At 34.3% G+C, this 19,600-nt stretch overlaps 1 protein-coding gene across 1 annotated transcript in view; it reads left to right on the forward strand.

Annotated features, from left to right (window-relative positions):
* LOC136833426 (G-protein coupled receptor GRL101-like) overlaps positions 1 to 18,754 on the forward strand; it is a 144,465-nt gene extending 125,711 nt beyond the window's left edge. The window contains 13 exon segments of the mRNA XM_067095570.1: positions 525 to 599; positions 1,310 to 1,453; positions 1,999 to 2,070; positions 3,621 to 3,692; positions 9,308 to 9,379; positions 10,627 to 10,698; positions 12,987 to 13,185; positions 14,193 to 14,391; positions 15,975 to 16,022; positions 16,025 to 16,213; positions 16,541 to 16,764; positions 16,925 to 17,105; positions 18,319 to 18,754. Of these exon segments, the coding sequence (XP_066951671.1) occupies positions 525 to 599; positions 1,310 to 1,453; positions 1,999 to 2,070; positions 3,621 to 3,692; positions 9,308 to 9,379; positions 10,627 to 10,698; positions 12,987 to 13,185; positions 14,193 to 14,391; positions 15,975 to 16,022; positions 16,025 to 16,213; positions 16,541 to 16,764; positions 16,925 to 17,105; positions 18,319 to 18,749 (1,978 nt within the window). The 3' untranslated portion in view covers positions 18,750 to 18,754.
* Positions 18,755 to 19,600: the final 846 nt, after the last annotated feature.

The raw sequence follows: 19,600 nt of genomic DNA on the forward strand, positions 1-19,600 counted from the left end.
CATAAATATATATATATATATATATATATATATATATATATATATATATATATATATATATATATATATATTTATGCATTTATATATATCATACATTTATAATATCACAGATGGACGAAAGCTTAAGCTCTGTAAATATTTTTACAAATACATTTCGTCTTTCTAAACAAGAAAATTACTGTAGATCCTTCTGTTGATACACACACACACATACATATACACATATAGCAATGTGTGTGTGTATGTGTGTGGGTGTTCATATTATGTTTGTGTATACACACATATACGTGTTCGTGTTTGTGTGTGCGTATGTGTGTGGGTGTACATATATGTTTGTGTGTATATATGTTTGTGTAGGCATATATATATATATATATATATATATATATATATATATATATATATATATATATATATATGTGTATATATATATATATATATATAATTTTTTTAGTTACAAAAGTTCTTTAAGGAGAAGTTATTCCCAAGGTTACTGATCCAATTTCTCCCCTTTTTCGTTGCAGTATCTTAGCAAACAATTCCCTCCACAAGACTCTTCATAAGGAGCCCGTTGTGAACCGACCTCAGATAATTCACTTGTAAGTAGTTATAACAATCTGTGAAATAACGCGGCTAATGCTGAATGAGGTTTCTTTTACTGTCCCAAGGATTCTTGATATTGTTGAAACAATATAAAGTTTCAGTTTCTTTACGCTTTAATGGCTCTGCGTTTTCTCAGCCGGAGGGGTACTGCTCTAAAACTTTAATAAAGCTCTATGATTCAACGACATGGTTTTTTTATCATAAAGATTTGATAAAAAACTTTGGAAAAAAACAACATAAAGCTCGATTTAGTTGATATATGATGATGGTTAACTGATAAATTTTGTTAATCTGCTACAAAAAAAATATTCTTTCAGTGAAAAATAATTATATTTAATTAACTGAAAAAGTAGAGTTTTGCAAACGTTATATTTAGACTTTTAATTTTTCTGAATGTGCTTTATTGCATAGAAAGTCTAGGTTAATAGAAATTACTTTTGGAATCGAAGATCGTTATCCAGGTTTGATTAGATATTGATTAGAGATTTTTCAATTTAATTTATATGAATATGAAAATTTTTTACAGTTTAAAACCCTTGCAAGCCTTTTATGTTAAACTCATTCAACAATAAACACTATTACAGAAAGTATTTACTGCTGCAGCTCCATAATTTGACTGAATAAGAAAATTTGCAAAGAATCGTGGAGTACTTTTATGGAAGGGCGTTAATTAGTGAATACTTTTTTCCAACCATTTTCGTTTCAGAGATCTCGCAAGAAACAAACTTAAGTTTTTGAGGAATGGCACATTCAAACATTTATGGAGACTGAAGGAACTTAATCTCAAGGACAACAATCTAACATATCTGAGGGAGGGAACTTTTACAGGCCTTCATAATCTCACTAATTTGTAAGTAATGCTTGAAAAAAAAAATTCTCTTGCACAAAATGAGTTTTAAATGATTCTCCCAAATGGTCACTTTTTCATATTCTGTTTTTCCTGAGCTTCGTGCGTGGAATTACAATTTTCTATAAAAAAATCCCTTTTTTTATATTTCCGAAAGAACTATTCAGTTTCAAATTTTCCCTGCCTTTCACCACCAACTCTTTCCACTTTATCCCCTAATATTCTAACTAGAACCTTTCATAATACATTCTTTTGTTCCAAAGAACCATTAACAAACACTTAATTGGGCTATTTTCCTATTTTATTTATTTATAAAAAAGTTTTTCAGCAATCCTATGTAAGGATCCCTCAAGGAAAAGGATCCTTTACGTGAGTTTTGTTCTTTCCACAATCTTCACATTCATCTAAACTGTTACTTTTCTGCCATATTTTTTCTTGGGGCCATTCACTAATGTTTCTATTTTCCAAAGAGGTTCGTGGTTTCCTCAACTTTTTTTATCAGAAGTTTTGATACATTTTTCGTATGTGTCATATTTCTTCTTTTCCAGGCAACTTAGCGGAAACCAGATACGCTCATTGGGCACGTTTGCCTTCTCCGGCCTACTTACCATCTTAAACTTGTAAGTAAATTAAATATTCTCTTACATTAATTATTTTGCGCAGAAGGGTTCGTGCTTTTCAAGATATCTTTACTGAATAAGTTCGAGGACTCGCAACAAGGCGAGAAAAACGAAAACATTTAAACATTTACAGCGACAGTCAATCAGGGATGAAGTTCTAGCACAAAACAACTGTGACCCGCCCTTAGCCAAAATATTACCTCAAGAAACTATCACCTTATACACAGCGTCTCTACTCGTGATCCTGTCAATTTATGGCGTCTTTTCATTCTGCCACCTCTTAATTGTCCTGTTTACGTCCCCAGTAGCACTTCCACAGATATCATTTACTTCATTTATCATTTAAAATTGTTCTAATAAAGTTTTTTTATAAGTTGGAGTCATCTTTTTAATGTAATTTTCATTATATAAATATTCCTTGCAATCGTTTTCGCTGTTATGAATTTTAGTTAAAAATACAACTATTTCTTATCACAGGGTCGTTTCTATTCTGTTTTTATGTACGGGTGCATGCACATATTATGTATGTTTGTAAGGATTTATCAAAATCTAGAAATATGCTGGCAGCTGACAAGGACAATTTAAATAGCCATGAATATGAATATGAAATTTAGGCCAAAGGCCAAGCGCTGTAACCTATGAGGTCATTCAGCGCTGAAAATAATGCTGAAACAATTGTTAGGAGGGGGGTGAGGAAAGTAAGATGGAAGAAAGAATACGATCTGGGGTATAGTACAAGGAATGAAAGGGGTTGCAGCTAGGGACCGAAGGGACGCTGCAAAGAACCTTAAGCAATGTCTACAGTGCACTGCATGAGGTACACTGACGGCACTAACCCCTACGGGGAAATAGCCATGAAGAAAGAGAGATAATCCTCCCAGACCAATATTTAGTTTTTTCATCCCTTCCAGCTATATTATGTATTGATATAACGTCTATAAATCTCTCACTCACTTCTTTTATCTTTCTCTGGAAAATTCGGGCACCCTCATCATGTAAAAATTTAAGCGGCGCATTAACATTGCTAGAGGTCTGTTGATGATCATTCATTACAGTAATAAAGAGAGCTGTTGGTTCATTATTAGTAGACCTGTTCCATAAACAGAAAACATTAGGCGCAGTAAATGATCTCTGGCTTCACTCTCGTTGCTGGAGGTTTGGACTCATTTCGACTCTGTGAAATATATTTCTTTTTACAACTGGTTTCAATGCTTTATTTTTGCTTTTACTGGGATGGACCAAAGAACCACCCTTGGACTGATGCTGTAACTAAGCGGAATAAACTGAAATAATATTTTTATGAATGATCACAGTGCAATGTAAAAGATCATGTGTCGTAGAGGATCTGATGCAAATTAATCTGTTTCATGGGCCATGGCATTCCTGCAACCAAACGAGAAATTGAATTCCTCTGCATTCTGACCCAGCTATATGTTGATTTGTTGAATATATTCGCTTTGGTGCAATGCTCAGCAATTCACAAATAATATAGCAGTATTGAAAGTGTACGATAGAACGATCTTATACTCATTTTTTTTTTTTTTTTTTAGGGATCTCAGTCATCAAAGACTGACTCACATCGCTCCCAAAGCTTTCCATGGCCTCAAGAATCTCAAAGCTTTGTAAGTAATCTCCGTTTTTCTTATTTTTTTCAGATCTCTGCTATTGAATAAGAGAGAGAGAGAGAGAGATTGTTTGTCAAATAAATCATTAAGTTTTCTTTTTTTTAATCGAACTGTTGTTGGTTATTATCACTAATATACAAATTAATTTGGAATATAAGAAGTACTATTTCTTAATTCATTATTTCTCTTCCCACTTTATCATCCTTAAAATTCAATTTCAAAACTGGAACTGGGTACAGATACAAACGAACCAAATCACATTTAAAATTTCGTTACTATCTTTCATGTAGTAACATTGGTTAAAATATTTACTAGTTTCCTGTACAAAGGAAAAGTTAAAGTTCCTGAGAATAAAAATTCCAAAATATCTTAAAGTTACTATTAATGTAGCCGTTTATTTTATCTAATATTTTCAATTCAGAAGTTTCCGTGCAAAAACGAGTATCATCAACTTACTTTTACGGAAAAGTTTTTAAAGCACATTCTAAGCCATCATCAGTTTAATGATTTTGGTATCGATGGAATGTTAAAATGCTTCTCTCTCTCTCTCTCTCTCTCTCGTTGCTATTACAGAATACATAAACAATCTATTTCTGAAGTCTCTTTTCTCTCAATATATATATATATATATATATATATATATATATATATATATATATATATATATATATATATATATATATATATATATATATATATATATTTATATTTGTATATGTATATATATATATATATATTTCTATATGTGTGCATGTATCTATTAATGTATATGTATATTTGTATATATATATAAATGTATATATATATATATATATATATATATATATATATATATATATATCGTAATGATTTTGGTATTGATGGAATAAAGAATAAAATGCTTCTCTCTCTTTTCATTAGTCTCTTCATCTTTTCTTTTTTTATTACTAATCTCGGTCTCTCTCTCTCAATGCAAATTATATCATATATGTTAAATCTCTCTCTCAGATTTAAAAACACCATGCATGTCAGAATACATAAACAATCTATTTCTGAAGTCTCTTTCTCGATGTAGTACAATCAGATATATATATAACAGGCTTATATATCATATATGATAATTTATTTATACATTCATATTTATATATTTTAAAGGTATATTAATGTGATGTAACATATATCTATTAATGTTCTCTATGATGTATATAACTGGATGTATATATAGTCTCTCTCTCTCTCTCTCTCTCCATTGCTAAAACATACTATATATAGTATCGCTCACTCTAAAAAAAAAAATAATAAAATGAGTATATACATATATATATATAAAAAAAATGAAAAATAAATGAGTAGCTCTACATATATATATATATATATATATATATATATATCTTTTCGTTGGACATTGTTAAATTTAACAATTTCATTATAGAAGATAGCAGCCTTGGATACAATAAAGAATAGAAAAATGTTTATTTTGGAACTGTCGCTGCAAGAGGTGAACATATGAACAAATTTCAGATTTCAGGAGAATATGATTGAAAGTTAGTAGAAAACACTGAAGTATCCAAGTCCGAATACTGAGATAAAAAAACTGTATCCTCACTTTCCTTGCCGAGTGTACATATGAGCAATTATCAGAAGACACGTAGTCAGTCCGAATACTGAGGTAAAACGAGATACGAGAAAATGTTTGGACAAATAAACTGCTATTATTGATAAAGCCATCTTTTCAAGGTGTGGCACTGATGTTAAGATAGGCTACAGGAAACGGAGGATGGGTCAATAATAGCATAAGAAGGAGAAAGACAATGCAGGGTGGACCATTTTTGTGAGGTTATAAATATGAGATATGAAGTGAATAATAATAGATGTAACAGACTCTGACGAAGGCTTGAATGTGCTTATGGATGAATTCACTGTTTTGAAATTTAATCTTAATAAAGTACCTTAGAAGAGGAAAACATCAGGTTATGATGGAATCGCTGTAGCAATGATTTTAGTTGAAACGAAAATGACATCTCGTATGCTAACTAGACTGTTCTGTAAAACATGGAGTGAGTAAACAAAACCTGATTATTGGACCTGGAAATCACTGCTAGGGGTACCAAAGGAAGATGCCCTGAATGAATGTGGTAACTAGAGAAACACTGCAATTATGTAAATTGTAATCAAAATATTCACTATGATTGTTCGAAAAATAATGGAAAAAATTAATGAAAAACTGAGAGATGAACAACCTGGTTTTTAAGACAGATGATGCTGCAGTGCACGAAATATGAAAAAACCTTTTTGATGCTTTCGTTGGTTACGAGAAGATATTGGGCAACATTCATAGACCAATACAACGGAAGAGTCTTGCGTCACTATGGTATTCCAGCGAAATACGCAAAGCTAAATGACATTACCCATGGACGAAGAAGATGCAAAAGTTAATGTCAATGTTGATGGGGCCTTGTCAAGTGAACTTGCATTAAAGAGTGGAGTTCTGCGAGTGGAAAGTTACTTCTAGGTTGTTTGCCCTTACAGAGAATTTATATTGAAAAAAGTGTTAAGAGAAGGTTCAGACTGGAATAACGATAGAAACTTGACAAACCAAGAATACGCAAATGGCGTTTAATCAGACAAAAAAGCCACAAGATTTGTAAGGCTTGCATATCAGAATCCGTCATATATCAAGAGAGATGGGTCTTAAGGTAAATCTAAGAAAAACAGAAATAATGACAGTCCGGACCAATGGACGATAAATCATTAAATGAAGAAAGGATTAATGAAGTTAAATCTTTCAAATAATAAAAAAACTATAGTATCCAGTGTAGGTCGTCTTGAGTTGAATTCAATAAGACTAATATATATATATATATATATATATATATATATATATATATATATATATATATATATATATATATATATATATATATATATATATATATATATAAATATATATATATATATATATATATATATATATATATATATATATATATATATATATATATATAATATATATATATATGAATATATATGATTATAATCACTTTTGTATATGATTCATTAATATATATATACACATATGTATATAAAATAATATACAGTATATATATACATGTATATGATGATTATAATCACTTTTGACTGGTTTCACACTTACCACATATTTTCCAAGCCATTGACGAAGGGCTGATACAGAGTATTAGAAGTCACAAATATATATACTACAGGAACAGTACTGACGGACTTACACAACCGTTAGAGACTACATATCCAACCAACAGGCCGGTGTCAAAGTAGGAGTCGCCTTCAAAACTCATTTGGCTAAAAATCACAATATACTCTCAAGGGACAATACTGATAAACATACCGACCATAGGCGACAACGGATCCACACCTGACAGGTGTATGGGAGGCGGAGTTTGGAAAACTTACTGTGTTTACAAATATGATAATCTTATTTTCAAACATCTCTACGGCCTACCTTAAAATTCAAACAATTTACAAATTTCTTTTGATATTAAAGGATCAAGTTTATACATCCCTTGACTGATATTCATATTATGACTGTAACTTTCTTTCATAAGGCTAGATTCAATGATATTCCTTTCCAGTGTGTTATTAGAATATACAACCCTTTTTGCCCCTTCCAGATTGATAGTTATTGTTCTCATAACATGTACAAAAATATCACTGTTCCCTGCCCATATCCCACATTGCTTATGCATGATTCTATTCTCTTTTCAGTGCTTTACCCGTTTGGCCAATATAAAATTTGTCACAAGACTTACAAGGAATTTTATATAGACACACCCTTTAATACTGTTAGTGGAGTTCTTGATAAGTACATGTTTCATTGTTTTATTGTTCTTAAATGCGACATTAACACTAAAATTCTTAAGAAGATGGGGGATACCTTTCATATTATTATTATAAGGCAGTACAAACAAATTTATTGTGTTGTAAGGTTCTTTTTGGTTTTGATACATAGTCTTTTTTGCCGCTTGAAATGCACTGTTAAATACACTGCCAGGGTATTTCAATTTCTTGCCTGCATTCCTAATTTTATCTATTTCCTCATCAATATATTCAGGGCTACATAGACGTAATGCTCTTAAAAACATAGATGAAAACACTGATTTTTGAACCTTGCTGCTTTGTCCAGAATAGAAATGCACATATAGGAAGAAATATTAGTGGGTTTTCTATACACACTGTGTTTAAACCCGTTACTATTTCTTCGTATGAGGACATCCAAAAAAGGTAAGCACCCAACACTTTCCGAACTCCGCCTCCCTGACACCTGTCAGGTGTGGATCTGTTGTCGCCTATGGTCGGTATGTTTATCAGCATTGTCCCTTGAGAGTATATTGTGATTTTTAGCCAAATGAGTTTTGAAGGCCACTCCTACCTTGACACCGGCCTGTGGGTGGATATGAGGTCTCTAACGGCTGTATGTTCGTCAGTACTGTTCCTGTAGTATATACAATATTTGTGACTTCTAATACTCTGTATCACTCCTTCGTCAATGGCTTAGAAATAAAGTTGAAACCTGTTTTTCACCTGGTAATGTGATATATATATATATATATATATATATATATATATATATATATATATATATATATATATATATATATATATATATATATATATATATATATATATATATATATATATATATATATATATATATATATATATATATATATATATGTGTGTGTGTGTGTGTGTGTATAAAAACACACAGAAAGTGGTAACAGCTCACTAAGGAGAACAGTTGATCAAATATCGATTGAAAGGAAACCACCTGAAGGGGGGCAATTTAGACTTGGGGTAACTATGAGTACCTCCGACCGGAAACTTCTGCACTTGGCCCAGAGGAGTGTCGAAGAAGGAAAACAATCCAACCCGTTGATAAGTGAGGGTACAACTTTAAGGGCGAATGCTGTGGTGTATTGTACGGCATTCTCATTTTATTATACGTCGTATTTTTTTCACTCTGTTTATGCTTCTTACTGAGGAATTCACTGTGTCAGAGTATTCATTCCTTGTCATATCTTGTACTAGCTTTCATTATAAATGAATTAATGGTTTCATTGTTACCCCTATCAATCTTGAAAATATACTGACTGGTTTCGTTTTTATTCACTTATATATTTGTATTGTTTTATCACAGCTGATGTGCTATTTTTCTTGCCTATAATTACCGTTTTCTCTTATGTAATACTATTATTGTTTATCTTCTTAGAACAAATCATATCATTTACGTTGTATATTTCAGTGAACTTTACTTGAATCATTATGTTTCTTTCCATAAACCTGGACAACATCTGGCTAATTTTTGCTCTTCATTTGCTAGGATAAGTTTTAACAGCTCAAGCTGAAAACGATGTTGCGTTGTTTTTTGGCGAATAAATATTTTTTAGCTTTTTTCTTCGCTTCAGCATATAACTGCTGAATATATGTAATTGCCTAAGATCTTCTAGACTGTGATATTATGATGGACAAGTCGCATTTAATTCCTGGGATGACTAAAGTTGTTTTATTGTTGCAATATTTGCCAACTGGGCAGATGCTGCCCAAGTTTCTGTTATGTTGTCAATTTGTCATTGAACTAGAGCCGATTCCATCAACAGGTTCCTACAAAACAACAACATCACAACTCTCGACGATAAGACATTCTTTGGACTGCATAACCTGAAAAAGTTGTAAGTTACTCGAACGGTTTTATGCTCTCTCTCTCAACATTTGAATTACTATTTCTGAATTAACAAGTGCTTAGGAACACTTAAAAATAACGTAGTAGTATATTTTGGATTTGCAATTTGTATTAAGTGCAACTCCTGGCATTTTAACTGAGAGAGGAATAAATTTGTAACAAAATTGTTTAGTATAACTTAATGTAAGTCATTTTCAACTTTTTATGGGTACTGGAGATGATTTTTGGTCTTGACGAACAAGAAGCCTACCACTTGTTCTTTGCTCATTAGCATACTAAAACACTTCAGTCTTTGCATTAGTTTTAACGAGTCTTTGAGTTACAGAAATTGGTCAGTGGGCTGTTTCTAGGAACCCTATCTCAGGATTTTTCAATAAGGTTGTTCCTCTCCTAAAAAATAACACTTTTAGAAGTAACCCCTTATTCATATGAAAAATTTTAAAGAAATTCTGGGAAAATATTCTTCATTTAAGAATGGATAAAATAAAATTATTTTTCAAATAAAACAATTTTGATATTTAATTAATTCTTTTAGTATTTCGTTAAATTTCGTTTCTTTAAAGCAACGAATTTTCTATGATAAAGTTACGTTTTATCAAATTTTCCAAAGGAAACCTGTCGTCATTATCATATCTGTTTTTAGTAACTGCCACACTTTACGTCGGTACCCACAGACCGTGTTTTCCCTGTTCTAAATATAACGTCCTATAACCTAACATTACAAGGTATGAAATGACCTAGTACTCGTAGATGAAAAGATAATGAACAGTCCCTCAGTTTTTAGCATTCTTATCTGTAGTAGACTTTGTTTCCCTGTATCGGTAATTTTAGGTTCCAGTTCCAAAGTTCCTTTTTAGACATCTCCGTTCCTTCGCCCTTCTCAAAATTCTGATTTCGTGCTAAACCTAGTCGCCCAGTGAAGGTTGTCTTGACCCCTTCCTAATTATTCACAGCAATTTACTATTTCATTTTGGCTTTAGTGGCTGATCTGGTGTTTCTTCCTCAAGTGAAACACACTGACATTCACTGACTTTGCTCTCTTCTTCGGTTTACTCATGCCAAAGGTCTCTGTAGTTAGAAAATTACTGTACAACATGTTAAAGACAAATCAATTAAAAGGCACTGCTCAGAGTCAAGGTTTCTAAGAACACCCCTCCCTTCTTCCCTATGTATATTTTGCTGACCATTATGTAGAATGCATAGAAATCGCTAACCTTTTCTGTCTTTTTCCTACAGGAATCTGAAACAAAATCCTCTAAGCAACGTAAGCAAAAATACTTTTGCTGTCCTTCCAAATCTGAACACTCTGTAAGTAGAGCGGTTAGTTGATCTTAAACAAATACAATTTTTCCGTGGTTCATTTATAATTAGTTATACTAGATTTAAAGTTTGGATAATTATTACACTAGTGAGTTAGTTTTCTTTTGAATGACCTTTTCGTTTTCTATTTGAGTCTCCTTTGTTAGACTGGAAACGCGTAGAAATACTTTACTGGTGACAATATAACAGACTACAGTATCACAACCATTTGTCAGTGATCTCTGTTTTATCTCTTTTCATTTTCATATTTTATTTTTCCCTTTCTTCTCCTTCATCCAGCTTCGTATAGGCTCAGCCTCAAATTACTATCTATTCATCTAACAACTCTTACCATGATAGCTTACGTGCACGGAGATCTGTAATCTAGTTAAGTCTGTACCACAAGGAACAAATTTCACCCACTCATCTATCGACTCTAATCAATAATTTCTTTTATTCTATTTGTGCGTTCAGATCAGGCAAAGAGATCACATTGTCCATACTGGTAAATATGCTAATGAAAATCTATATAGCTTGTTCTGAAATTGTTCATTTCGCCACTGTACTGTCTTTAACCGAAATACTAAATCAGTATATTGTCTGTATGCGAATGAAAGCTAATTTGTCTGATCAGATTGGGTTGTTTCGATTTTCGTCTAGGTAAACTTTCATTACCTTGCAGCTCATGAACAGAGCTTTAACCATAAAACCCCAGTTTCATCAAGTCTTTTCATTATCTCGCAGTCTCTGATTCCATAAAAAAAAAAAAAAAAATTCACGATCTACGCTCATTGATGAAAGTAAGTGCTATTTCCAATAGCGTGTGTGTTTCGTAAATAATTTGACTAAATCTACACAATAAAAGTTTATATGAAGCAAAGCAGTGACTATTAAGATTATATAAATAAAACTATCGGGCAGCCTTCCGGAACTGAAAGTACGAGTTTCATAAGTTTTATTGTTCTTTGGACGTTGCTGACTTTCATTTCGTTAGCAAACGAATAGTTTTGGAGATACTAGACCCCTCCTTATATCCAACAATTATGGGAACCACAGAGGGAAACCGGGGTTTTTGGGGAGGGGTAAAATAAAAAAAAAGTGAAAAACAAGAATGTATTTAGCCTAGCCTAACCTAGGGGTGTCCTTACCTGGACTCCCTCACCTAACCTAACACAGGGCACTGTATAAATAAATATTAATAGGGTTGCAACCTAACCTAACCACACCTAACGTAACCTACACTAGGGCACCGGGTCCTTGTCTGCCCCCCCCACCCAGGTTACCAGGTCTACATTTATAGTGCGTGATGTCACTTTAAAAACCTTCAAAAACCTTAACTTAATCGAAATCATAACTTGCAGATTATAATGGGGATCTTAGAATATATCCTTGTATTTCCCTCTATTTTCCTAAAACCAAACACCTGGCTTCCCACTGTGGCCCCAATAATTGCAGAATATATGAGGGGGCTAATATCTCGAGAAGTAAGCCTATACTAATTTACTACCGGAATGAACATCAAAAACATTCAAAACATTCAGTAAAACATAGGAAAATCATATTTTCGGCTTAGAATACGATTAAATTTTACAGTAAAATTTACCAAAAGACCAAACTTTCAATAAATCTTACCTTAACTTGCAGAGGTAGGCTACCATGGGGATGTTAGGATACAACCTTGATGTTTCACTCACTTTCCATTTTCCCCCACCCAAAAACCGGCTTCCCATTGTGGTCGGCCATAATTGTAGGATATAAGGGGTTCCGTATCTTTTAAACTATTAATATGTTACTGAAATGAATGCCACTTCGTTCGAAACGCACTAAATAAAAATTCAAAGCAGCCGAAATGATCCAAGGAACATGAGTTACCTATCCGCGCCAAAGGAATCAAGACTCAGCACTCAAGCCGGTTCTTTTAAGCAACGCCGGAATTCCAAAATCTCACCTAATTGGTGGAACTTAGTACAAAGCAAACAATGACGTTTCAGCATTGTACATATACCCACAATGCACCGGAACAAAAAAATATCCGATCGAGAGCACCACTCGCGTGACCGTCGAAACATAACCGAGAAACTGTAGAAAAAGTCTAAGTAGGCGTAACATTCGTCGGTAAATATCTGGGTAACAGTGTATGTGTGTGTGTGAAAAATAAAATATATGTACTGTATATATACATATATAAAATATGTATGTGTGCATGCATGTAAGAATGAAATACACATACAGACGCACTGTAGCTCTTACATTTATACACTGACTGACTCCTGTCCTCCTCTTGTTGTCCTTTCCAGTATCACAGACGAGTGGCACTGGTGCTGTCTCGCCCCACAGGTGGAAACCTGTTTACCGAGAGGGGATCAGTTTTCTTCCTGCGAGGATCTCATGTCTAACATCGTTCTTCGAGTCTTCATCTGGATCCTGGGACTGACTGCTTTTGTTGGCAATTCTTTCGTTATCCTGTGGAGGATTCTGTATTCGAGCGGGAATAAGGTGTGTTGGCGAGAATGTGCGATAAGTACTCACACTATCCTTATGACTAGGTCCTGTTCTAAATTACCTTCCTCTGTTTCTGTCTTTGTACACATGCTACGGGTTTCCTGCCTTTAAGCATAATAACTGCAATAATGCTAGAAGCAGTAGTTGTAGTAGTACTGTTCGTAGTAGTGGTAGTACCTTTTCATTTAACTATGTATTTCCTTTCACGAATGTGTGCACTAATATGCTACGAGATTATGAAGACCTGAAAAATACTAAATCGAACAAGTACATAGTGACACAATTTAGTTATGTAAAAGTAAAACCAAAACTCCACAGGTTTCTTCTGTCTGTAAAACCCTTTAAGATAGAGATGAAAAGTTTTGTTTGTACCAAAATTAAATTGGGTCTTAGATTTGTATAACATCTGCTAGTGGAGCTAAATTTCTGTTTTAGAGTCAAATTCTGGATTACGTTCAGGAATCTATAGTCATTTCTTTAATTTTACTTAGAAAACAAGATAGCAACGTCTACCCTAACCGTCAGTGCCATTAGCTGTTATGCTAAAAGAACAGGGCTCTCTCTCTCTCTCTCTATCTTGTATAATTATCCTTCGTTTGTTATCGATCATTTTTTCCTCAGTTAGTTTTCCAGTTATTGTTCAATCGTTATTATCTAATCTTATCTTCATACGAAATTATTCTCTCTCTCTCTCATATAATTATCCTTCGTTTATTATCGATAATTATCTCCAACATTTCCTTAATTAATTTTCCAGTTCCTCAATCATTTTTATCCCAATCATCATCATCACCATCTAAACTGAGTCTCTCTCTTTCTCTCTTAAAACAATTATCCTTCCCTTATTATCGATAAGTTCCGAGTTATTCAATCATTATTATCCCAATCATCAATATCATCATCATCACCCCCTACTGCTGGATCTCATTTCGCGACGATTTACACCAATAAGATTCGTTTTAAGCGACTTATAGTAAATCCTTTTGAAAAATCCGTTCCAGATGCATTCCTTCCTGATAGTGAACCTAGGTATTGGGGACCTCCTGATGGGGGTCTACCTCCTCATCGTGGCAGCGGTCGACTTAAATTTTCGGGGCAACTACGCGGTGCACGCGAGGGAGTGGCGGTCGTCGACCCTGTGTCAAATAGCTGGTTTTATCAGCACCTTCTCGTCCGAGCTGTCTGTTTTCACCTTGACAGGTGAGCAACTCATCAAAAGTTTCAAGAATTTGAGAAATGCTGAAAGATAAGTGGAGGTGGTCATTGCAAAACACTTTATAAAATATAATCGTGAAAACCACAATGCTCGGTTTCTGGTAAAATATGGCCAGCAGATTTTCTCCCTCTCTCTATACACACACACACACACACACATATATATATATATATATATATATATATATATATATATATATATATATATATATATTATAAATATAAATATAATCATAAATGTCTTCTTATATGCACACATACAGTATATTATATATATATATATATATATATATATATATATATATATATATATATATATATATATATATATATATATATATATATATATATATATATATATATATATATATGTGTGTGTGTGTGTGTGTGTGTGTGTGTGTGTGTATAAAATTTTGGAATTGTTTAATCCATTATTTATGCTTTGGATGTTTGGAAAAGTACGTGCTTCTCTTCAAAGCTGTCCCGGACATTGCCATAATGCTTAACATATTTGCTTGATTCAACAATGCCTCAAAGTGTTGGAAGGTATTCCAGTATGAGAATGAGGTTGGAGAATTAGTACATGACCCTGATGGCTGGATATCTATAAATAAGAGGTGGGGTTTCTTTTTCTTCTTTGAATACACTTCCAGCGGTATATCAAGCTCTCTTGATTTTTGTTTGGTGTGCTGGGAGATGAAACTAGTCACATAATACTTTATAAATTCACATATGGTTTGGAAGACTTTGTGCTGTATTCACATACTGGAATTACTAGCACTCAGCTTAACTGATATCTAACAATATTATCAGAATTCAGTTTGGGAACTCCAGTACTAGTGACCACTGATGCCAACGCGTGGAGAGATGAGCTTAAATATTTGAAAGAGAAGAAAACTGACACTAAATGTGAGCAAGAGTAAGCTAAGAGTGTAAATGGATACCAGGAAGATTAAGCAACGAGTATTAGTATGGATGGTGTATGGAAGCGGTTGATTCATACAGTTGTTTGGGTATAATTATAGAAGGATGGTAGTAAAGGTGTGTAATAGTTAGTGAAGAGACTGGAATTGTCTTTTGAAGTCAAGATGAGAATGCATAAACGATTGTTGAGCTAACTCTTCTCCAAGGAGGTGGAGTACAGTATATGTGTTAAATACAAATAAAAGAAATGAGGCTGAAGCTGCAGAAATGAGCTTTTTCCGTAGCCTATGTGGTGGCAGAAGTATTGAAAAGGTGAGAAGCGTAGAGATTAGTAGAAGGAGGGCAAAATTTAACATAATTGAAAGGCTAGATCAGAGTGCTTTGAGATGGTACGGGTATGTGGGAAGAATGGATAGTGATTCAGAAGTGTTATGGGGAAGGAGAGGAAGACCTAGAATGGATTGAACAGACGTTGTGTTAGAGGTAATGGAAAGGAAGTGACAACATCCAAGGAGTGCAAAAATGCGTGCAAGACATGGGTGCATGTATCAGTGAATAAAATTTGATTATTATCTTTATCAAGAACTGATTATGATAATGGAGTACGTATTTATTCACGAGTTTATGTGGTTTGTCTTCAACAGTGATTACGGTCGATCGCCTAATGGTTATCAGGTATCCCTTCGGACTACGTGGACTAAACAGGGCATTATCCCACTGGTAATGGCGGGAGTCTGGCTGGCTGTAGCATTCTTCTCTGCTTTGCCACTAGCTCCCATACCCTATTTCAACAACTTCTATGGAAGGTCCGGCGTCTGTCTGGCATTGCACATCACAAATGAGAAGCCTAGTGGATGGGAGTACTCAGTCTTCATATTCTTAGGTAAGGAATGACATTTGTTCAACGTGGTCAAGAATGAGATCTTATCTCACCTTGTATAGTTCTAGATTTTCAATCAGCTCATGCTTTGTTATCCTTTGATTTTGAGGGGTTGGCTGAATTGCAGCTTATAGTAGATACATTTCCTGATTTTACGTAAATTCTGAGTGAATTAGGTATTATTCATACGTTATCTTCCCAAACATATGAACAATAATGTATTATGATCCCGAATTATACCTGGAAATGTGCTACTTCTTGATGTCATCATTCTTACCACATCACAATATCATTCAGCTACTGACTTGACATTCTAATATCTTCCTGTAGTTATAAACATGATCAACTTCGCCGTGATTGCAGTCAGCTATGGTCTTATGTTTTCAATGGCACAACAAACTCGTTTGGCCGTCCGCAAGGGCCCCGAGACACGGCAAGGGGAAGGGACAATGGCCACAAGAATGACCCTCATTGTAGCTACGGATGCCGCTTGTTGGCTTCCCATTATTTTTCTGGGAATCGTCTCTCTTTGTGGCGTGTCAGTGCCTCCAAAGGTTGGTAAGGTTTCTTTTGGTTGTACTTCAGCTTCCTGAGGACAAATATGAGAGTATACGTGTGTCAATTTATGATTACAAGTAGGCCTCTTGCTTGGTATGGATATATATGGTAATTTCAGCACTGTATGATTAAAAATAGTATTACACTCCCCTACAGGTGTTTTCGTGGATAGCAGTGTTTGTCCTTCCAGTGAATTCTGCAGTTAATCCTGTTCTCTACACGTTATCTACTGCACCTGTTAGGACCCGCATGGGTTCACTGAAAGAGTTCGTTTCTTCAAGAGGAAGTCAAAACTCTTCCACCTCAAGAGGTCTCTGCTTCTTTCATCAGTTACTTGGTGTGCATGGCCGTAATGACTTCTCTCATTTTCCTTTCCCATTATGTTTATCTATTTATTTATTGTTGTCTGTGGTACTGCAGGTGTTTTCTTTGCACAAAGGTATATGCCCAATGTTAGCAGAGATAACCTGTTGTTCCTGTAAAAGTAATTTTCTAGAACTAGAAATGAAATAAACTCTATGAGGAACCAGAAGAAACTTCCAAATATCTTAGTATAACTCAATTTGTCTTCAGCACCAATGGTCAGCAGTAACCCAAAAGACAAAACTTGTCCAGGCTTCTGTGACAAAAAATGTAAGATGAAGATCTGTGATCTGAACAAATCTCTTTCAGTGAAGGGTATTAGCTAAGCCACCCTGAAAAGCTGCAGAAAAGAGATGAAAACGTTGTCTGAAGCAACAGTCGATTGCCAATTGGTCCGACAAGATGATCATGGTGTAATAGTGGTGAAGCCGTGGGAGGTATTGTCAATGGTAGATTATTGAGTAAGTCTATGTGATAGATAACGCTGATTGCAAAGTGTAGCTTAGATGTATGGCAAGTTAAAGACTATTTATGACTTGGTATGTACAAATATACCTAGGGTCACGTGGTTTCCAAACTACCATGTAAGTGATAGAGGAATCTAATTAGAGAAATTACTCAAATACACGTGTTGTTGTGAAGGTATTGGTATTTCAGAATTTGATTATTTACAGTAAACAAACTTTCTTGACAATGGAAATCTTTGAGTTTCAGATATTCGCGGAACAAACTAAATTAGGACGTAGTGGATTTAAGGACTGTAGACGCTGTACTTAAGGGTCTTTGTTGCATCCCTTCGGCCCCTAGTTGCAACCCCTTTCATCTCTTTTACTGTACCTCCCTTCAAATTCTCTTTCTTCCATCTTACTTTCCACCCTCTCCTAACAACTGTTTCATAGTGCAACTGCGACATTTTTCTTCAATTACACCTTTAAAACTTTTTCCTCTCAATTTCCCCTTCAGCGCTGAATGACCTCATGGGTCCCAGCGCTGGGCCTTTGACCTAAATTTTATATTCCAATTATAACTTTAAATCTAAATGACAAGAATGAAAAATGAGTCAAATCATATTCATGAAAGAGCTTCATCGCTTTAAGAACCAGTTAACACAACTTCTCTAGTCATCAGCTTATTCTATTTTATGAAGGTAATGTCCACCTTTCCTCTCTGTTTTTTCTCCATCACAGGGAGTCGAACGACGTCACTCAAAAACCGGATGATCACCGATGTTTCAGAGGTTCCGAATTTGGCAGAAACACAGGTTCGTTTGATCAAGTCCAGACCGTCGGTCCGTGTGTACAGACCTGTGCGCCAGGAAACGCCTCTGGAATCTGGCGGGCCTGACATCTCCAGCAACAGCAACAGGAACGGCAAAGCTGCGCTGAGGATGGCGGAATCAAACGGAAAGAGCGAGAACCATTCGGTTCCCGAAAATGAGGAATCTGCCGAGGATTCGGAGACTTCGGAGCCCCGAGATAAAAACCGCTCCGTTGGCGTCGAGCACGACGTTTCGGAAGCAATTCCATTGAAGGATTTAAATAAACCTCTTCCAGTTCATAGGATAAACTACAGAAAATTTAAGAGCAGGAAAAGTGTTACAGATCATCTTTACGATTAATACCTATCTATAATATATATATATATATATATATATATATATATATATATATATATATATATATATATATATATATATATATATATATATATATATATATATATATAATATATATATATATAACATATATGTAGAATCTATTGGTCACTTTTACCAGACACATATGTAATTCTAATAGCCACAATGCCCTCTTAACTTCTCAATTCTTCGCTTTTTGGATATGCTTGTAACTACGAAGCCGAAAGTATCCAAACGGAAGAGATTGAAGAGCCTGTGAACGCCGGTCGCGGGAAGCGAACCCGAATTCCATATTCACAGGGAGGTCGCGTTGCCAACATGACCACGCGACCTCCCTGTGAATATAGAATTCGGGTTCGCTTCCCGCGACCGGCGTTCACAGGCTCTTCAATTTCTTCCGTTTGGATACTTTCGGCTTCGTAGTTACAAGCATATCCAAAAACGCGAAGATTCGAGAAGTTAAGAGGGCATCGTGGCTATTAGAATTACATATAACATATATATATATATATATATATATATATATATATATATATATATATATATATATATATATATATATATATATATATATATATGGAAATAACAATGTAATCTAAAACAGTAAAGTACTGTATACATCCACGAGGAAAGTGAAACAACAGAGTGCAAGACCTTTAAGGCATTTTCAACCAAACTTCATATAATGGAACAAACGATTATAGATATGACTCGATTTTACAAACAACTTCTAAGGTTAAAGGCAGTCAGGATATAACCATTCCAATACATACAAATGGCCATTACTTTCAGGTATACAAGGTCATCAGGTGAGGAACAGCTGTTTAGGATGA

This window comes from Macrobrachium rosenbergii, chromosome 51 (assembly GCF_040412425.1).
Source record: "Macrobrachium rosenbergii isolate ZJJX-2024 chromosome 51, ASM4041242v1, whole genome shotgun sequence".
Taxonomy (NCBI): Eukaryota; Metazoa; Arthropoda; class Malacostraca; order Decapoda; family Palaemonidae; genus Macrobrachium; species Macrobrachium rosenbergii.